The 17,588-nt window shown below is 43.4% G+C and overlaps 1 protein-coding gene across 1 annotated transcript; it reads left to right on the plus strand.

Moving 5' to 3' along the window:
• The first annotated feature begins 12,660 nt into the window (after positions 1-12,660).
• On the plus strand, positions 12,661-16,886 carry LOC139546600 (dnaJ homolog subfamily C member 10-like). Its single transcript, XM_071355158.1, has 3 exons — positions 12,661-14,020; positions 15,511-15,627; positions 16,000-16,886. The coding sequence occupies exons 1-3, from the start codon at positions 13,865-13,867 to the stop codon at positions 16,009-16,011; spliced, it is 285 nt and encodes a 94-aa protein (XP_071211259.1). The 5' UTR covers positions 12,661-13,864; the 3' UTR covers positions 16,012-16,886.
• Positions 16,887-17,588: the final 702 nt, after the last annotated feature.

Raw genomic sequence — 17,588 nt, forward strand, 5'->3', positions numbered from 1 at the left:
GAGGTGTGTGTCTACAAACCGGTACCACCAGTTCCGGCAACACGCACCAGGCCTACTGTGCGCCTCAGCAGGTCTGAGCTGCCTGCCTGCCCAGCGCCGTCTGAGCTGCCTGCCTACCCAGCGCCGTCTGAGCTGCCTGCCTGCCCAGCGCCGTCTGAGCTGCCTGCCTGCCCAGCGCCGTCTGAGATGCCTGCCTGCCCAGCGCCGTCTGAGATGCCTGCCTGCCCAGCGCCATCTGAGCCGCCCGTCTGTCCCGAGCCGTCAGAGCCGCCCGTCTGTCCCGAGCCATTAGAGCCGTCCGTCAGTCAGGAGCCGCTAGAGCCGTCCGTCAGTCAGGAGCCGCTAGAGCCGTCCGTCAGTCAGGAGCTGCCAGAGCCGCCAGCCAGTCAGGAGCTGCCAGAGCTGCCCTCCAGTCATGAGCTGCCTTCCAGTCATGAGCTGCCCTCATGAGCTTCCCTCCAGTCATGAGCTGCCCTCCAGTCATGAGCTGCCACTCAGTCCGGAGCTGCCACTCAGTCCAGAGCTGCCACTTAGTCCGGAGCTGCCACTCAGTCCGGAGCTGCCATTCATCCGGAGCTACCTCTCTGTCCTGAGCTACCTCTCTGTCCTGAGCTACCTCTCTGTCCTAAGCTACCTCTCGGTTCGGAGCTGTCTCCTCAGTCTGATGGGGCCCTTTGTGAGGGTTCCTAGGCCAAGGTCGGCGGCGAGAGTCGCCACTCAAAGGACGCTAAGGAGGGGGACAAAGACAATGGTGGAGTGGTGTCCTCGTCCAGCGCCGGAGCCGCCACCGCGGACAGATGCCCACCCAGACCCTCCCCTAGAGTTTTAGCAGGTGCGTTCGGAGTCCGCACCTCAGGAGGGGGGTACTGTCACGTTCTGACCAGTGTTCTTGTGTGTTTTACTTGTTTTAGTGTTGGTCAGGACGTGAGCTGGGTGGGCATTCTATGTTGTGTGTCTAGTTTGTCTGTTTCTATGTTTGGCCTAATATGGTTCTCAATCAGAGGCAGGTGTTTTGTGTTGTCTCTGATTGGGAATCATATATAGGTGGCTTGTTTTGTGTTGGGGTTTGTGGGTGGTTGTTTCCTGTCTCTGTGTTTTCTCTGCACCAGCTAGGACTGTATCGGTTTGCCACATTTTGTTATTTTGTAATTGTTAAGTGTTCACTGTTTATCATTATTAAATATGTTGAGCACCAACTACGCTGCGTCTTGGTCCGATCCCTGTTACACCCTCTCTTCTCGTGAAGAGAGGGAAGGCTGCCGTTACAGTGTCAAACTCATTCCACAGAGGACCGAGTGTCTGCAGGTTTTCGCTCCTCCCTTGGTTGATGAATTAAAGTCACTGATTAGTAAGGAACTCCCCTCACCTGATTGTCTAGTGACACTGGGCTCTCCGTGGAATGAGGTTGACACTTGGTGTAGGGCCTTATTAAGCAATAAGGAGGTGTGGTTGCGGAGTGCCTGGATATAGCCATCAGCAGTGATGTATTGGCCATACTATATACCACAAACACCCAAGGTGCCTTATTGCTATTATAAAATAGCTACCAACATAATTTGAACAGTAAAACATTGTTTTGTTTTTTGTCATACCAGTGGTATACAGTCTGATATACCACTACTTTCAGCCAATCAGCATTCAGGGCTCAAACCACCCTGTTTAAAACATAAATAATCAGTGGCGTAGTGGAGGGTATATGCAGGTCTGTCACGACTTAAGTCGGTCCCTCTCCTTGTTCGGGCGGCGTTCGGCGGTCGACGTCACCGGCCTTCTAGCTATCACTGATCCACTTTTCATTTTCCATTTGTTTTGGCTTTGTTTTCTACACACCTGGTTTCAATTCCCCTCATTACATGTTCATTATTTAACCCTCTGGTTTCCCCATGTTTGTGTGCTTGTTTGTTTTATTGTCAGGCTATGATTCTGACGGCTGGTATTATTGTTGCCGGGTTTTGTTGTTACGCCCGTTTATTCATGGTTCCGGTATTTTTCCTGCACCATTGTATTGTGTTTGTTCTGGTGTTTACTTTATTAAATACCTTGTCCATGCATCTCAGCTCCCCTGTGCCTGACTCCTTTTCACCAGTTTCCCACAGCCTTGACAAGGTCACTTATTTTTCATTGGGCATTGCTTATACTCACAATGCATATCAAAGTAGTGTAGTGGTCTAGTGGAGGTATATTAGTATCAATTAATAAGGTTCATGGAACAGATCAGAATATTTAGCCTAAAATGATGGTGAACTATGATTTATTTATATTTTAGGTGCAGCCATCTGCACGGCAGTAGGCCTACCCACTAATGTTCCAAAATGCAATTTGCAAGAAAACACCCTTCTAAAATGTTCACCTCACATGGGAGCGGTTTCATCGACAGAGATAGAAATATCCATTAGAAATTTAGAAAGATGGGAGATCTAAAGATGCAACAACTGTCATGGGTTGCTAATATGACTAGGATAATGCCTTTGCCTGCTAGACAATGAAATAAAGTTTAAAGAAAACCAATAGAACAGGAGAACGCATAGTCTTTATAAAATAATTGCCTCCACGTTTCTATGGTGGGATTTTGGCTAAAAACTACTCTTTTTTTTATTTTACCTTTATTTAACGAGGCAAGTCAGTTAAGAACAAATTCTTACATTCTTTTCAATGACAGCCTAGGAACAGTGGGTTAACTGCCTTGTTCAGGGGCAGAACGACAGATTTTTACCTTGTCAGATCGGGGATTCAATCTTGCAAGTCCAACGCTCTAACCACGAGGCTACCTGCCACCACAAATGAAGCAAGGCAAGACATGCCTGTTAATATGAAGTAGAATGTCCAGGTTTCAAACAATTAAGGAACAGGAAAAATATAGAGATGCTCTTTTCTGACAGGCTCATTTATCTGTTTCAATAGTAAGCCTACTATTAGCCTAATTGCACAGTACAGCTTGGGACAGGCCTGACTGTGAAAGACCAATTTGAGATTTATCATTTTAGGTCATTCAGAGTGCATATCACTGTTTCTCATATAATATTTCACACAGGGTGCCTTCCCTTTGCCGGGCAGGCCGTCTGGGTAATTTGGGGAAAAATTAAAGTAGGTTAATGACTTCTCCAGGCACCACGACACAACTGGAAATAATTTTAAAAATCATTGAACGAAATAATGACGATTTCTATCATCCTAATCCAGGTTTACATCTCACATTCCAGTGTTCAAACTTGGAAACAAAGATGCATGGGATTTCTGTTAATCAAATCAAATTGTATTGGTCACATACATATGGTTAGCAGATGTTATTGCGAGTGTAGTGAAATGCTTGTGCTTCTAGTTCCGACAGTGCAGCAATATCTAACAAGTAATATCTAACAATTCCACAACAAATACCTAATACACACAAATCTAAGTAAAGGAACGGAATAATAATATACTGTATAAATATATGGATGAGCAATATCAGAGCGCATACGCTAAGATGCAATAGATAGTATATAATACAGTATATACATATGAGATAAGTAATGCAAGATATTTAAACATTATTAAAGTTTTATTATTAAAGTGACTCGTGTTCCATTTATTAAAGTGGCCATGTCTGTATGTAGGCAGCAGCCTCTCCGTGCCAGTGATGGCAGTTTAACAGTCTGATGACCTCGAGATAGAAGCTGTTTTTCAATCTCTCAGTCCCAGTTTTGATGCACCTGTAATGACCTCGCCTTCGGGATGGCTGCGGGGTGAACAGGCAGTGGGTCGGGTGGTTGTTGTCCTTGATGATCTTTTTGGCCTTTCTGTGACATTGCCTTTCTTAAAATCAATACACAGAAGTATATATTTTTAAACCTGCATATTTTGCTAAAAGAAATCCAGGTTAGCAGGCAATATTAACCAGGTGAAATTGTGTCACTTCTCTTGCACGCAGAGTCAGGGTATATGCAACAGTTTGGGCAGCCTGGCTCATTGCGAACTAATTTGCCAGAATTTTACATACAGTGGGGAGAACAAGTATTTGATACACTGCCGATTTTGCAGGTTTTCCTACTTACAAAGCATGTAGAGGTCTGTACTTTTTATCATAGGTACACTTCAACTGTGAGAGACGGAATCTAAAACAAAAATCCAGAAAATCACATTGTATGATTTTTAAGTAATTAATTAGCATTTTATTGCATGACATAAGTATTTGATCACCTACCAACCAGTAAGAATTCCGGCTCTCACAGACCTGTTAGTTTTTCTTTAAGAAGCCCTCCTGTTCTCCACTCATTACCTGTATTAACTGCACCTGTTTGAACTCGTTACCTGTATAAAAGACACCTGTCCACACACTCAATCAAACAGACTCCAACCTCTCCACAATGGCCAAGACCAGAGAGCTGTGTAAGGACATCAGGGATAAAATTGTAGACCTGCACAAGGCTGGGATGGGCTACAGGACAATAGGCAAGCAGCTTGGTGAGAAGGCAACAACTGTTGGCGCAATTATTAGAAAATGGAAGAAGTTGAAGATGACGGTCAATCACCCTCGGTCTGGGGCTCCATGCAAGATCTCACCTCGTGGGGTTTAACTGGACATATGAGATGTTTACATACCCTACATTACTCATTATATGAAGTGTCATTGTTTAAAGGGACTAGTGATACATTTATTACATCCAATTTTTAATTATTAAAGTGGCTAGAGATTTCAGTCAGTATGATGTTAGTGATGGCTGTTTAACAGTCTGATGGCCTTGAGATAAACAGCTTCTTTCAGTCTCTTGGTCCCAGCTTTGATGCACCTGTACTGACCTCGCCTTCTGGATGATAGCGGGGTGAACAGGCCGTGGCTCGGGTGGTTGTTTTTCGTTGATTTATCTTTTTGGCCTTCCTGTGACATCGGGTGATGTAGGTGTCCTGGAGGGCAGGTAGTTTGCCCCCGGTGATGCGTTGTGCAGACCTCACTACCCTCTGGAGAGCCTTGTGGTTGTGGGCGGAGCAGTTGCCGTACCAGGCAGTGATACAGCCCGACAGAATGCTCTCAATTGTTCATCTGTAAAAGTTTGAGTGTTTTTGATGACAAGCCAAATTTCTTAAGCCTCCAGAGGTTTTAGAGGCGCTGTTGCACCTTCTTCACCACGCTGTCTGTGTGGGTGGACCATTTCAGTTTGTCCATGATGTGTACGCCGAGGAACTTAACTTTCCACCTTCTCCACTACTGGCCCGTCGATGTGGATTGGGGGTGCTTCCTCTGCTGTTTCCTGAAGTCCACAATCATCTCCTTTGTTTTGTTGACGTTGAGTGCGAGGTTATTTTCCTGACACCACACTCCGAGGGCCCTCACCTTCTCCCTGTAGGCCGTCTCGTCGTTGTTGGTGATCAGGCCTACCACTGTAGGCTTTACATGTTGTACAGGTCACATTCTGTATACTTTATATTAAGTTTTCATGTTTTAAAGTTTACATGTTGCTTACATATTGTAAAGTTTACCTTAAGTTATGTTGTAAATATGAGTGCTGTTTTTATTTCTCTCACCAGGAGTTACAACGGCTGGCATCGAGATGCTCACTCTCTCAAAGTCTGGGCTATGGGGTATGTTCTCTCCAGTGTGTTTCTGATGTTAGCCTGTCCTAGCCTTTTAACAATCATTATTAGAGGAATATTTGTATCTGATTTGTATTTAACAAAGGAATTTATGCAGTCTGTCTTTGTCTTAGCACTCTTCCAAGAGCGTCAGTGGATCTGACTCCAGATGACTTCAGGAACAAGGTGATGGGAGGGAAGGATCACTGGGTGGTGGACTTCTATGCTCCGTGGTGTGGACCATGCCAGCACTTTGCCCCAGAGTTCGAGGTCCTCGCTCGGGTAAGATATCCTCTTCACTCCCACCATCTCTCAAACACTTTTTTTTCTGCGCCCATTTTCATAAAGCGTCCAAGTAGGGAGTGGTGATTTAGGATCAGGTCCCCGTTGTCCATGTAGGCTAATTATGATATAAATGGATAAACTGATCTACTCTGAGACACTTCATGAATACAGCCCCTATTCGTGTTTGTGAAGCGGCTGTATTTTCCATGCTAGAGCGAAATTATTGTTTCTGCCTCTACTCATACTGTGCTTCCAGCGCTAGGCTGGTAACAGCTTAACAGTAACAGTGGAGTGCCTTGTGTGGCTCTGCTCTGAATAATGTAATGGTTCTGAAGTGTCTGAGTCACTAGGTGGCAATGTTTTTGTTTGTGCACAAATGGCACATTATTTACTATTTGTTTGGATGCTTATTGTTTGATAGCCGTTAGTTTAAACAATAATCCACTTTTTTTGTATTTTTTTAGGTTCCCCATTAGCTGTTGCAAAAACAGCAGCTGCTCTTCCTGTGGTCTACATGAAACATGACATTATACAGTAAATTAATAGACAAGAACAGCTCAAGGACAGAACTACATGCAGTGTCTTTGGAAAGTATTCAGACCCCTTGACTTTTTACACATTTTGTTGCGTTAGTCTTATTATAAAATGGATTAAATTGTTTGTCCCTCATCAATCTGCACACAATACCCCATAATGAAAAAGCAAAAACTGGTTTTTATACATTTTTGCAAATGTATTACAAAAAACTGATATCACTAAGTATTCGAACCCCTTACTCAGTCCTTTTGAGGCACCTTTGGCAGTGATTACAGCATTGAGTCTTCATGGGTATGACGCTACAAGCTTGGCACACCTGTATTTGGGGAGATTCTCCCATTCTTCTCGGCAGATCCTCTCAAGCTCTGTCAGGTTGGATGGGGAGCATTGCTGCACAGCTATTTTCAGGTCTCTCCAGAGATGTTCGATCCGGTTCAAGTCCAGGCTCTGGCTGGGCCACTTAAGGACATTCAGAGACTTGTCCCTAAGCCACTCCTCCGTCGTCTTGGCTGTGTGCTTAGGGTCGTTGTCCTATTGGAAAGTGAACCTTCGCCCCCAGTCTGAGGTCCTGAGTGCTCTGGAGCAGGTTTTCATCAATAATCTCTCTTTGCACTTTCATCTGTTCATCTTTGCCTCGATCCTGACTAGTCTCCCAGTCTCTGCCGCTGAAAAACATCCCCACATCATGATGCTGCCACCACCATGCTTCATGTTTTGGCGGATGCATTGTCAGGGATGGTGCCAGGTTTCCTCCTTACATGATGCTTGGCATTCAGGCCAAAGAGGTCAATCTTGGTTTCATCAGACCAGATCATCTTGTTTCTCATGGTCTGAGAGTCGTAAGGTGCCTTTTGGCAAGGTCTAAGCGGGCTTCCATCTGGCCATGGTACCATAAAGGACTAATTGGTGGAGTGCTGCAGAGATTGTTGTCCTTCTGAAAGTTTCTCCACAGAGGAACTCTAGAGCTCTGTCAGAGTGACCATCGGGTGCTTGGTCACCTCCCTGATTGCGCAGTTTGGCCAGGCAGCCAGCTCTAGGAAGAGTTTTGGTGGTTTTTAAGAATGATTGAGGCCACTGTGTTCTTGGACCTTTAATGCTGCAGAAATGTTTTGGTACCCCTCCCTAGATCTGTGCCTAAGACACAATCCTGTCTCGGAGCGCTACGGACAATTCCTTCGACCACATGGCTTGGTTTTTGCTAGATGGTGTGTGTATTTATTGATAAGTAGCCTACATGTGCTTTTTTTTTTTAAATGCACAGTGCCTTTGGAAAGTATTCAGACCCCTTTACTTTTTCTGCATTTTGTTATATTACAGCCTTATTCTAATGCACTGTCAACTGTGGGACCTAATATCGACAGGTGTGTGTGCCTTTCCAAATCATGTTCAATCAATTGGAATTTACCACAGGTGGACTCCAATCAAGTTGTAGAAACATCTCAAGGATGATCAATGGAAACAGGATGACCTGAGCTCAATTACGAGTCTCAGCAAGGGGTCTAAATACTTATGTAAATAAGGTATTTCTGTTTTTATTTTTAATACATTTGCAAAAAAAAATCTAAACTTTGCGCTTTGTCAAAATGAGGTATTGCGTGTTTTAGAATAAGGCTGTAATATAACAAAATGCAGAAAAAGTAAAAGGGTCTGAATACTTTCCAAAGACACTGTGCATTTTTTTTTTTTTAAAGCACATGTAGCACAAGTTTTTTTTTTTTTATCCAGGTTTGCTGTTTATTTGAGCAGTATGAGATGGAACAAAGTTCCATGCAATAATGTCTCTATATAATACTGTACACTTTCTTGAATTTGTTCTGGATTTGGGGACTGTGGAAAGACCCCTGGTGGCATGTCTGGTAGGGTAAGTGTGTGTCAGCTGTGTAAGTTGACTATGCAAACAATTTGGGATTTTCAACACATTTGTGTTTATTATAAAAAGTGATGCGGTCAGTTTCTCCTCAACTCTTAGCCAAGAGAGACTGGCATGCATAGTATTTATATCAGCCCTCTGACCACAATGAAGAGCAAGACGTGGCGCTCTGTTCTGGGCCAGCTGCAGTTTAACTAGGTCTTTTCTTGCAGCACTCGACCATACGATTGGACAATAATCAAGATTAGGAAAAATTCTATAAGCATTTCTCTACGGCTGGCCATGCTTTCCACCTGGCTACCCCTACCCCGGTCAACTGCCCGGCACCCTCCACAGCAACCCGCCAAAGCCCCCACCATTTCTCCTTTACCCAAATCCAGATAGCTGATGTTCTGAAAGAGCTGCAAAATCTGGACCCCTACAAATCAGCTGGGCTAGACAATCTGGACCCTCTCTTTCTAAAGTGATCTGCCGAAATTGTTGCAACCCCTATTACTAGCCTGTTCAACCTCTCTTTTGTATCGTCTGAGACTCCCAAAGATTGGAAAGCTGCCGCGGTCATCCCCCTCTTCAAAGGGGGTGACACTCTAGACCCAAACTGCTACAGACCTATATCTATCCTACCCTGTCTTTCTAAGGTCTTCGAAAGCCAAGTTAACAAACAAATTACCGACCATTTCGAATCCCACCGTACCTTCTCTGCTATGCAATCTGGTTTCAGAGCTGGTCACGGGTGCACCTCAGCCACGCTCAAGGTCCTAAACGACATCATAACTGCCATCGATAAGAGACATTACTGTGCAGCCGTATTCATCGACCTGGCCAAGGCTTTCGACTCTGTCAATCACCACATTCTTATTGGCAGACTCGACAGCCTTGGTTTCTCAAATGATTGCCTCGCCTGGATTACCAACTACTTGTCTGATAGAGTTCAGTGTGAAATCGGAGGGCCTGTTGTCCGGACCTCTGGCAGTCTCTATGGGGGTGCCACAGGGTTCAATCCTCGGGCTGACTCTCTTCTCTGTATACATCAATGATGTTGCTCTTGCTGCTGGTGATTCTCTGGTACACCTCTACACAGACGACACCATTCTGTATACTTATGGCCCCTCTTTGGACACTGTGTTAACTAACCTCCAGACGAGCTTCAATGCCATACAACTCTCCTTCTGTGGCCTCCAACTGCTCTTAAACGCAAGTAAAACTAAATGCATGCTATTCAACCGATCACTGCTCGCCCGTCCAGCATCACTACTCTGGACGGCTCTGACTTAGAATATGTGGACAACTACAAATACCTAGGTGTCTGGTTAGACTGTAAACTCACATTAAGCATCTCCAATCCAAAATTAAATCTAGAATTGGCTTCCTATATCGCAACAAAGCATCCTACACTCGTGCTGCCAAACATACTCTCGTAAAACTGACCATCCTACCGATCCTCGACTTCGGTGATGTCATCTATAAAATAGCCTCCAACACTCTACAAACTGGATGCAGTCTATCACAGTGCCATCTGTTTTGTCACCAAAGCCCCATACACTACCCACCATTGCGACCTGTACGCTCTCGTTGGTTGGCCCTCGCTTCATACTCGTCGCCAAACCCACTGGCTACAGGTTATCTACACGTCTCTGCTAGGTAAAGCCCCGCCTTATCTCAGCTCACTGGTCACCATAGCAGCACCCACTCGTAGCACGCGCTCCAGCAGGTATATCTCACTGGTCACCCCCAAAGCCAATTCTTCCTGTGGTTGTCTTTCCTTCCAGTTCTCTGCTGCCAATGACTGGAACAAACTGCAAAAATCTCTGAAGCTGGAGACTCATATCTCCCTCACTAGCTTTAAGCACCAGCTGTCAGAGCAGCTCACAGATCACTGCACCTGTACATAGCCCATCTGTAAACAGCCCATCTATCTACCTACCTCATCCCCATACAGTATTTATTTATTTATCTTGCTTCTTTGCACCCCAGTATCTCTACTTGCACATTCATCTTCTGCACATCTACCATTCCAGTATTTAATTGCTATATTGTAATTACTTCGCCACCGTGGCCTATTTACTGCATTAACTCCCGTATCTTACCTCATTTGCACTCACTGTATATAGGTTTTTTGTTTTCTGTTGTTCTACTGTATTATTGACTATGTTTTGTTTATTCCATGTGTAACTCTGTGTTGTATGTGTCGAATTGCTATGCTTTATCTTGGCCAGGTCGCAGTTGCAAATGAGAACTTGTTCTCAACTAGCCTACAGTGGGGCAAAAAAGTATTTAGTCAGCCACCAATTGTGCAAGTTCTCCCACTTAAAAAGATGAGAGAGGCCTGTAATTTTCATCATAGGTACACTTCAACTATGACAGACAAAATGAGGGAAATAAATCCAGAAAATCACATTGTAGGTTTTTTAATGAATTTATTTGCAAATTATGGTGGAAAATAAGTATTTGGTCAATAACAAAAGTTTATCTCAATACTTTGTTATATACCCTTTGTTGGCAATGACAGAGGTCAAACGTTTTCTGTAAGTCTTCACAAGGTTTTCACACACTGTTGCTGGTATTTTGGCCCATTCCTCCATGCAGATCTCCTCTAGAGCAGTGATGTTTTGGGGCTGTTGCTGGGCAACACGGACTTTCAACTCCCTCCAAAGATTTTTTATGGGGTTGAGATCTGGAGACTGGCTAGGCCACTCCAGGACCTTGAAATGCTTCTTACGAAGCCACTCCTTCGTTGCCCGGGCGGTGTGTTTGGGATCATTGTCATGCTGAAAGACCCAGCCACGTTTCATCTTCAATGCCCTTGCTGATGGAAGGAGGTTTTCACTCAAAATCTCACGATACATGGCCCCATTCATTCTGTCCTTTACACGGATCAGTCATCCTGGTCCCTTTGCAGAAAAACACCCACAAAGCATGATGTTTCCACCCCCATGCTTCACAGTAGGTATGGTGTTCTTTGGATGCAATTCAGCATTCGTTGTCCTCCAAACACGACGAGTTGAGTTTTTACCAAAAAGTTCTATTTTGGTTTCATCTTACCATATGACATTCTCCCAATCTTCTTCTGGATCATCCAAATGCTCTCTAGCAAACTTCAGACGGGCCTGGACATGTACTGGCTTAAGCAGGGGGACACGTCTGGCACTGCAGGATTTGAGTCCCTGGCGGCGTAGTGTGTTACTGATGGTAGGCTTTGTTACTTTGGTCCCAGCTCTCTGCAGGTCATTCACTAGGTGTGGTTCTGGGATTTTTGCTCACCTCTTGTGATCATTTTGACCCCACGGGGTGAGAACTTGCGTGGAGCCCCAGATCGAGGGAGATTCAGTGGTCTTGTATGTCTTCCATTTCCTAATAATTGCTCCCACAGTTGATTTCTTCAAACCAAGCTGCTTACCTATTGCAGATTCAGTCTTCCCAGCCTGGTGCAGGGCTACAATTTTGTTTCTGGTGTCCTTTGACAGCTGTTTGGTCTTGGCCATAGTGGAGTTTGGAGTGTGACTGTTTGAGGTTGTGGACAGGTGTCTTTTATACTGATAACAAGTTCAAACAGGTGCCATTAAAACAGGTAACGAGTGGAGGACAGAGGAGCCTCTTAAAGAAGAAGTTACAGGTCTGTGAGAGCCAGAAATCTTGCTTGTTTGTAGGTAACCAAATATTTATTTTCCACCATAATTTGCAAATAAATTCATTAAAAATCCTACAATGTGATTCTCTGGATTTTTTTTCTCATTTTGTCTGTCATAGTTGAAGTGTACCTATGATGAAAATTACAGGCCTCTCTCATCTTTTTAAGTGGGAGAACTTGCACAATTGGTGGCTGACTAAATACTTTTTTGCCCCACTGTACCTGGTTAAATAAAGGTGAAAATAAATAAAAAAACAACTTGCTTTTTGGAGTGGTGTCAAAAAAGCAGAGCATCTCTTCATTACAGACATACCTATCCCCACCTATACAACCATTGTCATGGTCAAAACAGATTAAATCGAATGTAACGCCAAGTAATTTAGTCACCTCAACTTGTTCAACAGCCACACCCTTCATTACCAGCTTCAGCTGAGGTCTAGAACTTAGGGAATGATTTGTACCAAATAGAATGATTTTTCTGGACCAGTTTATTACTGACCCCCCATTCCAAAACAGACTGCAACTCTTTGTTAAGGGTTTCAGTGACTGTGGTTGTGGTTGCTGATGCGTATATAGTTGAATCATCAGCATACCTGGACACATGCTTTGTTTAATGCCAATGGCAGGTCATTGGTAAACATAGAAAAGAGTAGAGGCCCTAGAGAGCTGCCCTGCAATACACCACACTTTACATGTTTGACTTTAGAGAAGCTTCCATTAAAGAAAGCTCTGAATCCATGATATGCTCTGAATCCATGCTAAGTTTTAATTTTTTTTCAGCAACTGGTTGCGATCAATAATTTCAAAGGCTGCACTGAAATCTAACAGTACAGCTCCCACAATATTCTTATCAATTTCTTTCAACCAATCATTTGTGTCAATGCAGTACATGTTGAGTGCCCTACTATATAAGCATGCTCAAAGTCTGTTAATTTGTTTACAAATTTAATTCTCTTTGGTCAACGCATTTATTTTTTCTCCAATAGTTTGCTAAGAGCTGGCAGCAAGCTTATAGGTCTGCTGTTAGAACCAGTAAAGGCCACCTGACCACTCTTGGGTAGCAGAATTACTTTGGCTTCCCTCCAGGCCTGAGGCCAGACTTTCCTCTAGGCTCAGATTAAAGATATGCCAGATAGGAGTGGCTATAGTCAGCTACCATCTTCAGTAGCTTTCCATATAAGTTGTCAATGCCAGGATGTTTGTCATTATTGATCGATAACAATAATATTTCCACCTCTCCCACACTTTTACAAAATTCAAACTTGCAATGCTTTTTCCCCCCTTTTTTTTGAATGCATGAATACGATGGCTCACTGTTCGTTCTTGGCATTTCCTGCCTAAGTTAGCTCATCTTTGCCAATGAAGAAATCATTTAAATAATTGGCAACTTTAAAATGGTTTTGTGATGAATAAGCCATCTGATTCGATGAAAGATTGAGTTGAATTTGTCTTTCTGTCCATAATGTCATTTAAAGTGCTCTTGTTTTTCCCATAATTCTTTGTCATTGATCTTGGCTACATAATACAGTTTCTTCTTTTTATTGAATTTAGTCACATTTCTCAATTTGCAGTAAGTCAGCCAGACAGATGTGCAACCAAACTTATTAGCCACTCCTTTTGCCCAATCTCTTTCAACCATATAGTTCTTCAATTCCTCATCAATCCATGGAGCCTTAACAGTTCTAACAGTCAGTTTCTTAACAGGTGCATGTTTATCAATAATTGGAAGAAGCAATTTCATAAATTCCTCAAGTGCAGCGTCTGGATGCTCCTTATTAATCACATCAGTTATGCCTGTTAACAATGTAATTTGAATTGTCACTGCACAACCACTGTCCCACAGCCCAGCCAGGCAGGCAATTCATACACTTTATATCCACTGGGGAAAAAACATCTGGACATTATTTGTTGAGGTTTGAGTTACCGGATGGAAATGGTTTTGGCTGCGTCTCCCTATGGGCCCTGGTCGAAAGTAGAGCACTACAGGGAATAGTGTAATGTTTTCTAATGCAGACTTTGTCTTTGTCAAGATGGTGACGGGAAGCTTGAGGGCAGGGAAAGTAGACTGTCAGGCCCACTATCAAACCTGTCAGTCAGCTGGAATCACAGCCTATCCCAGCGTCCGATTCTACCCACACCTGGGCACCAAGAAGGTAAGAGACTCCTGATTAATTTTTTTATTTTATGTGTTAGCTATTTATCCAGGTAAGTTATTGAAAAGTAAACACAATGTGCAATGATAGTTTGTTTTCATCATAGCAGTGTATTGTTCTATTACATCTTCCTGTTCTTGTTAGACTGGAAATCAAGCTACAAGTTAAAGACATTTGATTACTATGTATCAGAAGTTCCAGTAGAAGGATATTCTTGTTTTATCTCGTATTTTGTTCGAGGACCTCTTTCCTAAAGTTGTTTACCATTTAATATTTCTGGAGAGGCCCAGTCAGTCCCCCAGAGTAGAGGTCTTCATGGATCCAATCGGTACCCTAATACCCGAGACCCAATCTGGGACCCGCGCAGGTCCGGCTCAGGAATTCTAAATAATGCCACGGTTATGTGTTGGATCTGATATGATTGTCTCGGTATTTGTAATTTTAACTGACTTGTCCGGATGGGCCCGTACATATCCGAATGAGACTTCTGCAGTAGAGTGAAATTGTATCATTTATACTGCTCTTGCTTGCACGAGAGTGGAGCGTTGCGCATGTAGCTGCTTGTTGGCCAATCATAAGTCATCAATACGGCAATAGGCTATAGTCACAGAGCCTCCATGTGTGGCAAAAGTTAGAAGATATCTAATCAATGGAAGATGGAATTAAAAGTTAAAGGAGAAGGATAGGCTACAATGACCAAGAGACCAGCGGAGGCTGCTGAGGTGAGGACGACTCATAAAAATGGCTGGAATGGAGTCAATGAAGTGGTATCAACCACATGGAAACCACGTCTTTGTTTAATACCATTCCATTGACTCCATTCCAGCCATTATGAGCTGTCCTCCACCCCAGCAGCCTCCACTGCAAGAGACAACAGGTTGGCTGCAACTTAATATTCTGAATGGAGTTGCTATTTGTAACTGTAGGATGAGAAAGCGCATGCACTGCAGCTTCACTTAGCTTAACTAGCTTCTCCCGGTATGATGCAGACAAACGGTACTACGTAATCCTGTTTGATAATACATTTCCTAGCTATGGCAGCTATTAGTTTACTTTAGCACGAGTCGTCTTGATTGGTTGCTTGTCTCCATCACTGCTCAGTTGGCCCCTCCACTGCCTGCTAGAGCAGCACCTCTCTCGCGTGATCAGCTCCAGTTAGTAAAGTAGCTTAAATTAATTTTCTGCTGCTTGTCTCACTCTGATCGGACCGGGTCTCAATCCCGGTCCGACCAGGTCTATCCTGAACGGGTCTAGTTGTCCTCTGGTCCGTTTGGAACTGGTCTCCTATATTTAAAAAAATGTATTTATGCATATTGGGTCCGAGTGGGAAAGCCCCAGTTACATTTCGGAATGGGTCCAACTGTTTGGACCAGTGAAGACCTATACCTCAGAGCACTGTACCCTAACTTCTCTGTCTCCATCCCTCCCTCATCCTTTCATCTATCCCTCTATCCACCCGTCCCTCTATCATCCCTCCCTCCGTCCTCCAGCATGACCAGGGAGGGGAGCACGTCAACAGCCGGGATGCTACTAACATCGCCAACCTCCTCCGTCAGAGGCTCCAGCAGCTATTTCCATGGTTACATGGCAAGGCCGCCAACTTCAAGGTAAGCTTCTTACGCGGTTCAGTAACTTTGCATTCACCATGTTGCTTTTTAATCTTAGTAGATACCTCTTGCCTTTTGCAGTCAAGCAGAGTGATATTATTCTCTGGCATAGACTTTTAAGTGATATTTTGGCTTTTGGGCTCTGGACTTACTGGCTTAGCTAATTCAGCCAAGACAACTGCTAATAGTCTGATTGAAGTGACTGTGGATTGTGTTGGCTCAGTGTATCAAACTGCAATATGAGCATATATTCTCAACATGACTTTGTCGCAGTATATTCGTGAAGGTTCACCACCGCAAATGTAATCCAAATGGATCATGTTGTAATATTTGAATAGCATGTTAACTATGAACTTTTCTTTCTTTCTGCAGGATGAATTGTGAGTTCAAGAGGGTCTATTCGAGAGATTCACTGAGATGCTTTTCCTTAAGGGAAATGTAAACCAAGAACAGTCAAACCCACACACACTTAACAAACATACTCTGAGAAGAGAGGTTTACTGCCAAAGAACATTTGCAAAGAAGACGTTATCTCAGTATTGTCGGTCTGTCAAAACAAGATGTTTTTTATTTCTCTAAACTGATTCAATGATTAGGAAAGACTGACTCACTGTCCTGTCGGAAGTTTTAATAGTTATGGAGGTGGAATGTGTTTATACGGTAGGTGCTGACCTGCCTGGTATCTGAATGTACTGTCTGATGTACGTTCGGGACAATATATTTTATTTATTATGACACAAAATGGCAGTTTCAGTTTATAATGGTCTTGCCAACTCGTGTCGATTAAACTTTAACCGTTTGAGTGTAGAGAACAGTGTTTTATTCATTCTGTGAAGTGACCACACTGTACTGCATGTGGTGTTGGTATGTTTGTCTGCTGAAAGTAACCTAATTGTTCAGTATGCAACCTCTAAACAGTTTAGAAAAAGGAACCCTGTACACTTAAAAACAATTAACATGAAATATGTTGCCAATACCCTCCACATCATTAATTTATCTGTTACGGTTTGCCATCCTTGAAGTGTGGATGGGAATCATTTGGTTAGTTGTGGGATGATGCAGTCTTGCAAAAGTTTATTTTCAACTCAAAATGAAAATACTATCCTTGGATGATGTTTGATAACTTATGTGAAACTTGTGATCTTAAATGCTAATAGTGTCCCCTTTAAGACACTCCAAAGAGGTATCCTTCTCTTTTCCTTTCAAGTTGTTTTGCACCGACCCTTGTATGGAATAAATGTCATGTTTTTTTGGTTAAATGGCATTTTGACTATCAGTTCCAAAGTATCCACTAGATGGCAGCAGAACAGTGTTAGTATTAAGCTTAGCTCAGGTTTCAAGTTTTACAGTGAAAGATCTTTCAAGTACAGTGAAAGGCCTTTCTTGCTAGCTCTAACCCCAACAATTCAGTAATTACTAACAATGTAATACTAAAATAAGAACTTTTAAAGGTGAGTAAGCATACTAAATGCATGTCAACATCAGAAGCCTCCTCCCTAAGTTTGCCTTACTCACCGCTTTAGCACACTCTGCCAATCCTGATGTCCTTGCCGTGTCCGAATCCTGGCTTAGGAAGGCCACCAAAAATTCTGAGATTTCCATACCCAACTATAACACTTTCCGTCAAGATAGAACTGCCAAAGGGGGAGGAGTTGCAATCTACTGCAGAGATAGCCTGCAAAGTTCTGTCATACTTTCCAGGTCTATGCCCAAACAGTTCGAACTTCTAATTTTAAAAATTAATCTCTCCAGAAATAAGTCTCTCACTGTTGCCGCCTGCTACCGACCCCCCTCAGCTCCCAGCTGTGCCCTGGACACCATCTGTGAATTGATCGCTCCCCATCTAGCTTCAGAGTTTGTTCTGTTAGGTGACCTAAACTGGGATATGCTTAACACCCCGGCAGTCCTACAATCCAAGCTTGATGCCCTCAATCTCACACAAATCATCAAGGAACCCACCA

This window comes from Salvelinus alpinus, chromosome 20 (genome assembly GCF_045679555.1).
Source record: "Salvelinus alpinus chromosome 20, SLU_Salpinus.1, whole genome shotgun sequence".
Taxonomy (NCBI): domain Eukaryota; kingdom Metazoa; phylum Chordata; class Actinopteri; order Salmoniformes; family Salmonidae; genus Salvelinus; species Salvelinus alpinus.